Raw genomic sequence first — 14,368 nt, forward strand, 5'->3', positions numbered from 1 at the left:
AGTTAACAAAATGAACATTCACCTCCCAGAGTGAATATTCACTTTAAGTAAATAGCCTCTACTCCTTTAGTATAGTAAATCTATTTAGTTTGTTAAAGCAGTATGTATTATAAGCAACTTTGCTATTTTAAATAAATCCTTTGTTGCATCTCAGTGCTGCAGATCTCCTGCAGATTATTTGCAGACCCTTTTTTTCTACATGCATGCTCTCTAGCAATGGCTACATCATATTTCTCAGGGTGGGTTTTCTGATAGTGATGACAGTGGACCATGCCTGCATAATGTATGTTGAAAAGGACACATTTAGCTGCTATGCGAAACTAGCATAATAAGGTAATAAAGCAGGAGCACAATTAGAAGACAGGGACATAGTAGTGTCACCCTATAAAGGAAAGTGTCATTCTTGGTAGGATCACTAGGTATCATTTAAAAACATTGAACATTACTTTTGAAATTATATATACTTTCAATTTCTTATGCTCCAAATATTACATGGTCAGACCACCCAACACCAATTTATTTTATGGTGCATCCACCTAGAAGTCTGTGACATTTATATAACTGAAAAATCCAAAATGTAGAGTGACAGGTGATCAAGAGGCAAACTGCATTGCTAGAGTCCTAAAAAATGCCAGTTGCTAATTTAACCATTATACTCAAGGCTCTAATAAGAGTTTGGTATGTATTAACCCTTTGAGGAAAATGATATGCTATTACCAGACAGGGACAAAGGTAAAGATCATGATTGGTGGTACTCTTGAAATACAATTAGTATGGTCTATAATATAAAATAATAAAATTAAATATGTGTTAAATGACTATTAATCATAGCTGTTTAATTAGAAAAAAATAAGATTTCAGAAAAAGATAGCTTTTAAGTTGTTTAAGCAGTTCAGCCTTTTGAAAAATGCCTTATTGGCAAAACTATAAACATATGTTATTCCTTCAAACTACATGCATTTTATGCAAGTTATAGTTATTCGAACCTGCGGTCAAAAAGCTCAGACATCCTGGTGATGAGATACATGATACTATGAAAATGAAATGATCTCTTTAATATTTTAGAGACTTTAATAGGACAATCAAGTAGCAGATGTTGATGTTTTCTTTATTGTAATGCTATGCACCAGGGAGATGCATGCAATAAAAAATTGTATTCAAAGCCTTACCTTTTTCAAATTTATATGGGAGCTTATACAAAGAAGCTTTCTAAATCCCATTGTTTAATTACATTATTTAAAAATATACACTTTATTTGATGATTCATTTTAAATATGATCCATAGATTATAATAGATCACATTCAAGCAACTTGGTCTCATATTTGTACAAGAAAAAAACATATAAATATAATCATCTATATATCCATATATCGCCTTAACCTATAATCTAATATCAAAAATCTATTGACCCACAATATCCATATAAATTCTGTACAGTAGACATCTATTAATAGTCTTTGAGAAAATACATTTTGTAATAGGATCAGTTTCTAATCTGACAGGGGTAAATTCTCCTCAGATCAAATTGTTGTAATCCTGTTAGAGCAAACTACTAACACTGGTAGAGATCAGTGAATGAAAGAAATGTATGTATGAGTGCTCCCCAAACTTGCCATCCATGCTACTTTTCTGAAGATTAGAGCATAGGCTTCCTAATCTTTCATTGCTCATCTGCTTCAATATTTGTGATTCAGATAAACAACCTTCTGAATATCTGAATTCCTTCATTATATCACAGGAATCATATACTCTCTAGTCCCTTGGTTCTCAACTGGTGGGTCGTGACCCAAAAGTGGGTCGCAACGCCGTGTTGCGCTCCTTACCGATATGTCCCTTGTAGTGGGGGGTGCTTGCAGTGACTGCAGATGGCGCCGCGAATGTCAGCAAAATTTTAGAAATGTCACCAGGACACCAGTCCTTTCAGGATAGCAAAAGCTTAATTAATTGAAGTTTTTTGTCATATGTTGGTCATATGACAAAAAACTTCAATTAATGAAGCTTTTGCAATCCTAAAAGGACTGGTGTGCTGTTGACATTTCTACAATTTTACCGTGTTCAGTGGGTCACCGCATGCCTTCCACTTTTCTAGGTGAGAGGCTCCTAGCACAGTCAGTTCTCGTGCCAAGCAGCCATTCAAAATATGTTGCTCATCACCGAGTGACAGCTGAAGGTGGGATGGAGGCTCTGGCCGTGAGGGAGCTTTATCCATACCTAGCTTTATCCATACATGCATTGCTTACAGCTCCCTCGTGTGTCATGTAGGAGGTGCCTGGACCAGATTGACATCACAAGAAACTTGAATAAATAAACTGAATACAAAAATTAATTTCTGCAATCCTCTTAAAAGCCGACGTATCTCTATAAAAAATGAAGCATTACATGTAAGTACTCTTTAAACACAATGCTCCAACATGGGGGAAAAAATCCTTCCTGAACACATAAGGCAATCGGATATACCCTGAATCTACAATCTCTGGTGCTTCATATATTTATAAGAAGTCAATATCTAGTAATAATCTGTGCATTTAGGAATATGTCCAGATTTTGTTTAAAACAGTTACCTGAGCTAGCTAGAACTAGCTCCTGAGGGAGTCTATTTCACATTTTCACAGCTCTAACTGTAAAGAAGCCTTTCCATACGCGAAGGTTAAACCTCTTTTCCTATTTTGCAGTGACCTTAAAGTGAATAATTTGGCACCAAGCTCACTATATGGACCATTTATGTATGTATACATGTTGATTGTACCCCCTTAATCACCTCTTCTCCAGGGAGAACAAATTCAGTGCAGCTAATATTTCCTCATAGCTGAGTTCCCCCATGCCTCTTATGAGTTTAGTTGTCCTTCTCTGTAGTTTCTCCAATTCCATAACATCCTTTTTTTTTTTTTAAATATTTTTTTATTGAGTTTCCAGTAAAGTATCAAACATCAAAGCATAACAAAGAATACAGAACATGCTCATGTCGTACTGCCATTAAAGAGATGCATGTAAGGACAAAGAAAAACCAAAACAAAAAGGACAATAAGAAATACTATCATTAGAAATGGTACATAGCAGGTAAGATTGCACAAATTGCGATATGATGGTACTGTTGTAATGCCTGATCCGGTGAAATAACATCCTTTTTTGTGAACTGGTGACCAAAACTGAACTGCATATTCCAGAAGAGGTCTTACTAATGCTTTGTACAGGAGCAGGATTATGTTTCTATCTCTGGAGTCTATACCCCTTTTAATACAAGAAAGTATTTTGCTTGTTTTAGAAACTACAGCTTGACATTGCATGTTATTAGTGAGTCTATGGTGTACCAGAACACTCAGATCTTTCTCCATCATTGACTCCCCCAAACATACTCCCCCTAGAGTGTATGACGCATGCATGTTTTTAGTCCCCAAGTGCATAACTTTACATTTATCAACATTAAACCTCATTTGCCAAATAGATGCCCAATCACACAGTGCATTCAGATCTGCTTGTAGGTTGGAGACATCCTGTAAGGGCTGTATTCAACTGCATAGCCTGGTGTCATCGGCAAAAGAAATAGTACTTTTAATCCCCAACTCTATATAATTTATAAATAGATTAAACAGTAAGGGGCCCAACACTGAACCTTGGGGGACACCACTAACAACCTCAGACCATTCAGAGTATGAATCATTAATCACCACTCTCTGAATACGGTCTTTAGTCTTTAATCCCAAAATATCCATGGCAAGTCTGACATTTTTTGGAACCTGTGCTAAATTATGGTCCTTCCTTCCAAAATATTAAATGTTGGGACACTAATTTTATCAATGACCCAAGCTTGCTCGTGATTTGACATGGCCCTCCATCTGTTCTAGTTGGGTTTGGGGTATCTAGATGAGCAATCCACCTCAGACCTTTCCCAGCCTGTTACTTTATTTAGCCAGGGGGTTTCAAAGTAATTATCAGACCATCCCATGTATTAATCTTCCAATAAGTTTTAAAACTTGGGTCCCCTTCTAATGTTTTTCATTTAACAATACCAACATTCTGAGGAATACATCTAGACCACTTTGAGTTATGTTAATAAAAACTGCATATATAACCATGAAAAATTACAAAGATTTACTATGCGGGTGTACATGGCAGACATGATACAAATATTTGTTTCCACAATGGGATACTTTCTATAAGTTTGTTTATACTATTTGTCTATGTATTAAAACCTTAAGTCAGTTGTGGGTCATTATCAAAGTATGGCTTTATGAATCAATGATACATATACTGTATCACTTTCTGTTACATGGCTAAAAAAAGTTTCACACCAAGCAATCAGTTTAATGATGTATTATGATGATGATCATGATGTATTAAGACACTTATGTAATATAATCGACAAAGTAAATGTAATTTAAATGAACTGCTTAAAATATATAACAGAGTTTTCCACAACAAGAAGAAGATTCCTTTCGTCTTAATGCCCACTTGCCTTTTCAACAGCATTTCTTCTGCAACCCTCATTTTATCTTTCCCTTTTCTGATTGACCTCTACAGTCATTAGTCCTTAATTTCTATTGCTCCTAATGCTATTATCTATTTATTGAAACATATATATACTGTACTGTATATAACATATATAATATTGCATATTTTGCACTCTGTGCTGGACTTGGAGCAATTTTGTTCTCATGATTCTTTGCAAATCACTTTAACAGATAGAAAAAGAAAGAAAGACAGGAAAGTGTAGTAATTAAAAAAAAACCCCCAGCATGAATCTAGATTTCACAACTGAAGTTTTTTAGCTTATAATGCAAAAATACATTACGCAGAAAAACAACGCAGAAAATGTTCCTTTTCCTGAGTGGTGTTAAAATGTCCTTTTAAAAACACCTCTATGTCCCCTATAGAGTGTTTTGGTTGTAAGAAATTATGTCCAGTAGGGACACAGTGAATGTGAGCACTCTCAGAATGCTGATCATTTATATACATTACATATACATATCCATTGCTTAACCCCTTCGTGACTGACGACGTACAGTGTACGTCGCCAGCATCGGGGCAACATATCTATTTGACTATTTCATCTATTTTACTAAGATTCTCTGTATCCATAGACTTTCTTTTTAGACCTTCTTTAAGTGATATTAAAGTCAAAAGGTTTTTAAGCTATGGATACAATGGATGCTGCTTCTTGATGTTTATAGATGTTAGTTTCCTGCAGAATCAGCTGTTCCTCTATGCAATGGGCCTGTTATCCTGTTTTAGGGTGGCTCCATTCCCCTGCAGGGTCCTATAAGGACACCTTTGTGTGCGATTTAAGCTACATGTGTCTCCAGAAACACACAGGCATGGCAAAGCAATCCACTCCAACCCCCCTGCTTCCTGCTTCCCCCTTCGCCCTACAAAAAGCTAGTAGATGGACAGTTGCTAGAGACTGAGCTGTCCCTTATGATCGTGTACTCAACAGGAAGTTCAGGTAAGCAAAGCTAAGAGAGTTGGAGCTAGCTTAGCACAAAAAAAAATATCTCCGCTCCAATTCCTCAGCCACCGACAGGACTCTCTAGGTGCTGGTTAAATGGGTGCGTTCTCACATTAAAATATAGTAGAATACAAACAGACCGCACTTCCAAAGAGTTCCAATACTTCAAGCTTTATTTGACATCCACAGTAAATCCATTTTAACAGTATTTAAAATGATAAACACCATGCAGCCTAAAAAAAATTATGAACACCAGCACCGCAAACCCCCGACCGTCTAGAACCACTTACGCATTTCACCCGTAGGTTTTTACCAATTTATATACTGTTACAATTCTACTATAGTTGGAGGTAGCTGTTTAAAAACATGATGCCTGTACATGTTTGAGTAAAAATGTAAAGAAATACTTTGCTGGACAATGTATATTTGTTTGATTTGGATTCATTATTGAAAAAATGTTTGAGCATTTAATGCTACTTTAACAAATGGTTAATGATATCCTATAAATAAATAGCATGGATCATGTGTTATTTATTACATCAATGATCCATCAGATTGATAACTGGATAATTTAAAAAAACATGTTATTATCTATATAAATCTTTACCTACTGTTAGGCAAAAATTAGACCCTTAAAATAAACAAAGCTGGAATTTTAGGTTACCTTACTTTACCTAAACAACTTTTGGCTGAATGAAGTATTGTGAAGGATATTATGACATCTGAGTTGTGCTGTAAGGATGTGGTTCTGGATAAAGGTTGAAAATGGCTGCCAAATGTAAATGTCAGGGCTGTGACGTTGACCTTTTTTTGGATGCAGGGAAAGGTTGACTAATCCACCTCCATTCAGCTGACTTTTTTTCTTTATATCTGCTCTACCTATTCAATACAAAAGCTTAACCCCAGCTCAATTACATTGTCTGCAGAATTAGTTTAATATAGATATAAAATAAATCTTAATGAAAATGAATAAACATACAATATTTTTTTTTACATAAAGATTGTTATTAGTAGAGATCAGCATATCCACTGGCCAAATTTAAGGTTTGTGGACAATTGAGCCAGACGATGACAGAGAATAATCTGTGAAGATTTCAAATTCTATGACTAACCTGCTTAATTCAGTCATCTTTTTGGCTACTTTACCAAAAAAGGTTGCCAGCCTGGAGAAGGCACGAAAAATAAACAATCCTGGCCAAAATAACTGATTTGGAAAAATTCTCTAGTTCAGCTCACTTTCCAGTTCAGCTATTTTGTCCTAGATTGTTCACTTCTCCTGCCTTCTCCAAATTCTTCACCCTTTAGTGAATAACCCTGTAAGTATGTGGGTTTGTATCCATATAGCATGATGACTGTGAGTATGCCGGCCTCCTGCTCTGCTAATACCAGTCCTTATAACCACCTGCATTGCGCAGGTTCTTCAAGAGAGAGGAAAAGATAACAACCCCTCAGTGCTGATGGACACAAGGCTATTTAATCACTGGTGCACAGTGTAAGGATTCAGAGGGGTTTACATATAGCTTACATGCTCCTCTAGACCTTAACCCACTACAACTTTAAATTTAAAAGTCCAGCACTAGCTTAAAAAACATAATTAATGAAAAGAGTTAAATAATCCATAAATGCCTTCTATCTTTGCTGATCTGTGCTTCTTCCCACTAGGGTTAGAGCCAGGGAAACAAAACACCTCTCCACCTTCACCCCGTAGCTCCCAGCCCAGAATTAAATAACCTAATGAGTGTGAATTTCACTCTCCAGTTCCCCGTACTCTTATTATTGCTAATTTATTCAAATCATTGCAACAATGCTTACCTGATGCTTACAAGCACATGGTATGGTTATAAGTATGGCAGTTGCACAAACATTTTCACCCTCTTGCTGTGCAGATACTATACCATATTTCTGGAATGCTGAGTTGATATATATTAGAGGAGTGTTGTATTTGTTGTTTTTTTTTTTCATTTTGCTACAAAAAAAATATAAAAAGGGTTTAAAAATGCTTAAAACTAGAGATACCAACAGAACACCACAATAGAGAGAAGATCAGGCTTTTTGCTGGCAAAGAGGATTTAATTCTAATTTCTAGTTTTGTCAATTTCACTGTCTACATTTTCTTTTCTGTAGGCACAACTGCACTTTACCTATTTCTACTAATGCATCCATACATCATTAGTAACCTTCCTAATCCAAAGACCTTTGAGGAAGTCCAATTTTTTAATGGAAACAACTATCACAAGGGGATTGACTGGTAAGATGAATTAAATAGAAATGAAAATAATGCATTATTTTAGATGTTTCAACATGCCTTTCTTAATACCAGATACTGTACACAGAACTGGAGTTTATTGAGAAAACTTGAATAGTATCAAGGAGTAACGTAAAGGAAATCTGTAATTCAGCTAAAAAAACAATATGGTAGGCATCAAAATGCAACAGATTCATCTAAGTTCTTGGCCATATACTTATTCTGAGACCATTGCGTCACTCACAAACACTTCACTATTTCACAACTAGTATAGGTAGAATAAGCACTAGTAAGACGCACACCAAAGTTAGTGCTCAAGAAAATATATTGCATAAATTAGTATGAAAAAATGGACTATATGTTTATATACAGTATTTGTCAAATAAATGCAGCATAATAACATACATTTTCACAGTAGAAAAAACAGTTGCAGTGCTTTGAGACTTTAATAGTATTACACAATTATACTAAAAAAAATAACTTTTTTAAAGGGGTCACCCACTGTGGTGTTCACCCGTGGCTGGGCAAACACCATTCTGTATTGCATTACTGCCACTAAGTTGAACCGAGGAGCAAAGTAATGCTGTGTGGGTAATGTTCACTGGGTGTTCCCTTTATAATTCAGCCCCTAAGGGATAGGAAGCAATAAATAATAAATATAAAACACTGTGGTTGTGTAAAGATGCTGACACAGTATCAACCAAAAACAAAAAACTGGAAATAAATTGGTGAATGTTTACAAATATGCAATATAAACAATTCAACAGCAAAGTACTGTATATGTTATGATTGGTGTTGGACTTGGTTACCTAGAGCCCACCAGAGGAAGTAAGAGTGAGCACCTATGCAATAAGCCAGAGGAAGTAAGAGTGAGGCATGCAATAAGCCACTGCAAGGAATATTTATGGCTTATTGTGAGGGGGCGTGGTTAAATAGGCTGGTTTAACAGCTTCTGCTTTCCGTCAGTATAGAAAATAGGGCCAATTGGAGCACAAGTGTTTTTATTTGTTAACGTTTTTCCTTCAGTTTTACAGTAGAAGGACAGCCTTTCCTACCTGGATGTCATAAAAGACTAACTGAGATAGCTCACATGTAACAAAAGAGTGCCAGATCATGCTGTCATGGAACAAATGACTGTCAGAGACTGCTCAAATATTAATGCCTACCATTGTTCTTTCATTCACATAAAGGTGTTTCTGTAGACAGTCCACACTAATTTAGCCAAATCTAACTAGTAACTAGTAACTTGTTATTTATGTGAAACACTAGTGGCAAAAAAAACAAAACCACTGAATAGTATGTGACATCAACAGATATATTCAGCAAGATCACTTAGGTGTACTTTACAAGTTGCCACAAAATGCCCCCAGGTGTCAAAAATCATGCTAGTATTTTCTTCTTTCCTGTGAATTCTGACATTACATTATAGCTTTATTGACATGCATATCAAGCCTCAGTGATGCCACAAGACATGGCTTGGCATATTGTGACTTGTATTTCCATGGGTGATATAGTGCCTTTGTAAAGAGGCATTGTTAAGATTGTAAAAAAAAACTTTGGGCAACCTTGGGCAAACAAGAGAAACAAACAAGAGGTTATGGTGCACTTAGCGTGCTATGGCAAACCAAATGCACTGAACAGCAGGCTCGCCCTAAAACGGCATGGTTAAATTGTGCCTAAGCCTAGTCATTGTATACACTCAGGACGTGGATGAAGAGGGACAGGAAGGGGAGCTGCAATGCCCCCTCCCTGGCTGTGGGCCTCCTGGGCTGGAATGTAGGGCACTGCTACATCAGAACTGCCAGTATTATGAGCACCCACAAGTGAGTGATGTCCCATACTTCCTGTCCTTTCACAGTACCGAGCCTAACACTCCGTGCATGTTCATCATGTTCACCACAAAGGAATGTTTGGTGCCTGGGTGCCTGAGTGATCAGCATGCAAGGTCAGCTTTAACTAGTCTCTAGGTTGGTGCTGATGATCTCTGATAATTGAAGAGAAAAGCTTAGAGTATATTTCCACTTCTGCAGTCAAATTTGAGAAAACCACTCTGTGTATTTGTTACGTGTTCCTATTCACACAGCATGATGAAAAATGTATATTTTTTTAATATTTATTTTCTTTACATACAGCAGACAATATGACTGAATCAATATTTTTCTCAGCACCTTCACAGTTACCTGTTCTTATAGAAAGACTTAAGACTGAAATTTGTGGATTGAGTTTCTATAATTAATTTCATTAATATAAAACGAGGAATCAGGGTTGTTATCCTTTAACCAGTTGACATCCGCGGTGTTAAACCCCCTTCCCATCCAGGCCATTTTTCAGTATTCAGCGCTGCGGTACTTTGACTGACAATTTAGAACAAAATGAGCTAGCACAGTGCTGGTAGGGTTAAACCCCTCACAACCTCTTCTAACATTACAAAGAAGGAGAAGCAAGTAGAAATGTGAACCCTTAAGAAGCCAAATAGAATCCCTTAACCAAGTAAAAGCAATGTAAACTGCAAGAAGCATTTTTATTTTTATTTTTGCCTATGATATGTGAATTGGAACATGTAACAAATAAAAAACATTGTGCTAGCCCAATTTGGCGGTGAAAGTGGAAATATACTATTGAATCGGGCATACTATGAGCGTGGCTCAGTGCGGACTTGCAGAGATGCAATGAGGTGCAGGCATTTATGAGAGACTGAGTGAAACTCGCAGTTGCAGCTGAGAGGGATCCAAGGGGAGAGGGTTGTGCAGTTTGGCATTGAAACAATGTCAGTGGACCTTCTAACAGGCACCCACCAGAGAAATTAGGCAAATTTTCCTTCACTCTATCTCCCTGTTTCATTTGATGTATCACATGAAGCAGCTAGTCTGTTCTGATATGATGACTGACCAACAGCATTCCCAATGTGAGGTAGAAGGGGAGAATGTATGCATACATACATGTATATATACATAACTCACAGTTTTTTTGTTTTTTTTTAGAGATAGTGTTTTACATAACAAGTTATGTGTGGTTACAATTTTACTCACCATGTGTTTGGCATAAGGCAAATCATTATGTGGCTTAACCTGTCTACAGAAAAACATCTATGTCATTAGGAAAACCATGGTACACATTAAACCAAAAGTGTTTATTAACATGCAAACATTCTCTGGCCAACTCTTAATGAAGTCTCTGTCAGTCTTTTACAACATATGAATAGTGACAAGGAATAGCAGATAGAGTTGACCATCCTGCTACTATGATAGCATTTGTGATTGAAAAAAGTTTTCTCAAAACTTTCCTTTTTATTGAGTACTAAGGATAAGTCATTGCTGTTAAATCAAGCCTAATAAATATTGTCTATACACAGTAAGTCACATCCATCTTGAGGTGTTTCCTCACTGTTGTTTCCTTTGGCAGGACCCCAGGTACCTCAGTATAATATTGCTACTACATGCTTCACAATGTGATTGTACAGAGCTACCAGGGCGGGAGGTCATCAGGTACAGTGTGTGGCTAAACCTCTGCATACCTAAAGCCCTCACCAGACATCTTGTAAGCTTGTTGCTCTAAATCTGCCCTAATTCTGTTAGCCATTTTTCCTTGACCTTCATGTTCTTGTCTAACTCTGACCTGTAGGACTCTCAGACCTGACAACTTGCTTATCTCCTAACCATGTAACCTAACTGCTCATTTGGTTCCATGGGGATTGTGTCTTGTCTGATCCCTCTGTTACAGAGTCAGTCCATTTGGTACTGACTTCATCCTGCTTAACTTTCCTACTTTTTCTTTACGCTCGGTATCAACTTTGGCCTGACTACCCCACTTTTCCTAGTTCATCCTCACTAAGGGACAGCCACCTTGTGAAGATCAGGAGATCTGACACTTACATTCCCTAAGGACATCTGAGTACTGGACTACACACATAAATCATATTTAAAAGTTGGCTACTATAGGTGTAGTCTACTGCTGCAGTGACCACCTGGCCCATGATTTACAGTGTACATACAGCAACAAAGCACAGGACATAAATATGACAGTAAAGAAAATTAACTATACACATTAACCCCAAAATAGAATTATGCGCTATCAATTTATGTAGATGTCCACACAGAAATAAGCATTTTCTAAATAGTACATTATAGTATGCAACCTTTTGAAGGCAAACATAGGTGCCAAAAATATATGTAAACTAAACATATGTCAAAGATGGATAAATTGACTATGTTAGCCTTTTCTTCAAAGCTTTACATACAGCATAATACTGTTATTTATGGGTTTTGTGGGGACAAAAATCAGAAAAATGGACATGTGCTTGTGTATATGCTTTCCATGTATATCTGTGCATATTTTCGTGATTATTTCTTTTTAAATCATGTTACATTCATTTTAGTGCCTGACCTAAGTGATATATTTTGCTCATACATGAGCTACTGATGTCATACATCCATCAGCTATCTCTCAGTTATTCCGTTTTTTTGCGTGCCCCAGAACCTGATGAGCCTATATCCTGCCATATTTTGAGTGGAAGTCTGGTACACAGGCTCCATCATCTTGTGACTGGCACTAGAAAGGACTCTACCCATAACAATGATATGATGTAATTTCCAGTATTATGCCTCTGGAATGAAATGTGAGAGCACACACGTAAAAATATATTTCCTTTCATTTAGGTAAACATTAGTTTAGCACACATATTTGTTTTGCCACAATTATTAAGCCTATGGCCCTACAATCTAATGGAGTCTCCGGTTCTGACCTCTAGCCATCCAGTGTGCAATTAAAGGCTGTTTGGGCTTATGGAGCAAGAATACCTGTCCCCTGTGATCTCTTCAACCTAATAAGAAAAAGCATACTACCTTAATAGGCATTTTTAGGTGCCAGGAGGCTGTATGCTACTTTTTTTGCCACCAGGAGGTGGGCATAGCAGTACTTATTGTGGAAATGTTGACACCAAAAACAAATAAAAATAGAAGAAACTCTCCTAAGTGTACCTAATCCTAATGTATTATCTGTAAAGCACACTCTAAAATATAACCCTTCTTAACACAACCCCAAAAGCAAGCCTTGAACTCTTAAACCTTACCCCTAAATAAATCCTTAACCTGAATCTTTTACTTAACCCTAACTCTTAAACAACCCTTAAACCAAAGCTAAAATTTAAAAAATCACTCATTATTACCACCTTGCTAAAATCAGTGGCTGTCACTGCTTCCTAAAAATAATATGCCAAAGCAAATTATAAATGTTGTTAACTTAAAAGTCAAGTGAGAACATACAAGAATATAACAGGTCTTTAGCAGTTAGTCTTAATCCGGGTGTCTATCACAACCACTCTATTTGCCAGAGAATTAGAAATTAGTTTACTACTTAGATCGATGAGCTCTAGCTTGTATTAAAATGTGTTCATACTCCAGATGCTGTATGTTTGTGTCAGAAATCTTCATGAATGAATTGCTCTCAGTTTTCAACTGATTGTACCCACCAAAACACATGAATATGTGCTTGCTGTTCCTGCCTGTGATTTACAGATGCCACAACTTTTGTTTAGTTTCTGTCAAACCTAGAATTTGGCCATACAGGAAAAGCAACGTCCTATCTTTAGCCAAAACTTTTTTTTTTTTTTTCATTTTGGTTATACATGGAGAAATGTAATACTTTACTTTAACTGCAAGACAAGGAATTAAGAAATTGATCATCACTAGGACAGGAAGTCACAGATTGTGTTGGTCTATTGACACTATCATGTTGCAGGAACACATGTTACATCATGTGATGTGGTGCCATTCATTGTGAATGGCACCCCAACTTACTTTCCTGATGTATGTGCCTTGCAGTGCATCGTAACATGCAACAATGCTCTAATGTGAATTACGTTGCACTGGCACAAATGGTGCATGTACTTTTGTGGTGTGGTGTGGTGCATTTGCAGCCCATTTACTTTGCTGCCTTTAACCAAATGCATGTTGATGGCATGATAACATGATAGTGTGAATGGGCCATATTAATACCCTGACAAAGGTTCTAATGCTTCCCAGTTTTACTGACCAAACTTTTGACTTCATTATTCTTGCATGTGTTATCTGAAAAATAACTAACTTGAGGCATGCTAAAGTCTTCAAAGCATATTGTTTTCTTATTGTCTTCAAGGTACATGGATTTTTTCCCTTACCCATCTAACACCACTTCAGATTTCCTGTTTGAGAAGAGTGCAAATTATTTTCACTCAGAGGAAGTACCCAAACGAGTTGCAGCACTCCTCCCAAAAGCAAAGGTTATCACCATACTCATTGATCCATCTGATCGAGCATATTCTTGGTACCAGGTATAGTATCTTGATAAGCATACACATTTTTTTTTTTTAGCAAATAGTCTTTATTTGAATTTTATGAATAAGAAAAATACAATAAGACATTTTAGTCTGACCCCGTGGGGTGCAGACGGCACTTTGTTACATACAACGTAAAGCAAGAAATAACAGCTAATACTGTGATATCAGTAAAGGTATCAAAATACAATGTTTCCGTGGTATAACAATGCATTTAAGAGAAATGCAGACCTAAGGCATAACATCGTTTCGTTTCCAAACAAGCTAGAGAACAACTAAGCATCACAATCACCTGGTTGCAACGTAGGTTCGCCTGAACCTGTTGGATTATTGATGAGACTATATAAGTTCAGAGGGAATGAGAATGAG

At 36.7% G+C, this 14,368-nt stretch overlaps 1 protein-coding gene across 3 annotated transcripts in view; it reads left to right on the top strand.

Moving 5' to 3' along the window:
* Positions 1 to 14,368, top strand: part of LOC108792206 (bifunctional heparan sulfate N-deacetylase/N-sulfotransferase 4) — a 278,647-nt gene that overhangs the window by 227,625 nt on the left and 36,654 nt on the right. For all 3 annotated transcript variants that reach the window (XR_001941547.1, XR_001941548.1, XM_018562927.1), the window contains 2 exons: positions 7,569 to 7,692; positions 13,822 to 13,996. Coding sequence is in view for 1 of the 3 variants with exons in the window: in XM_018562927.1 (XP_018418429.1) it covers positions 7,569 to 7,692; positions 13,822 to 13,996 (299 nt within the window). In the remaining 2 variants the exon portion in view is untranslated. The remainder of the gene's footprint in view (positions 1 to 7,568; positions 7,693 to 13,821; positions 13,997 to 14,368) is intronic.

The sequence above is a fragment of the Nanorana parkeri genome, unplaced genomic scaffold (assembly GCF_000935625.1).
Source record: "Nanorana parkeri isolate BGI_ZX_2015 unplaced genomic scaffold, ASM93562v1 scaffold613, whole genome shotgun sequence".
NCBI lineage: Eukaryota > Metazoa > Chordata > Amphibia > Anura > Dicroglossidae > Nanorana > Nanorana parkeri.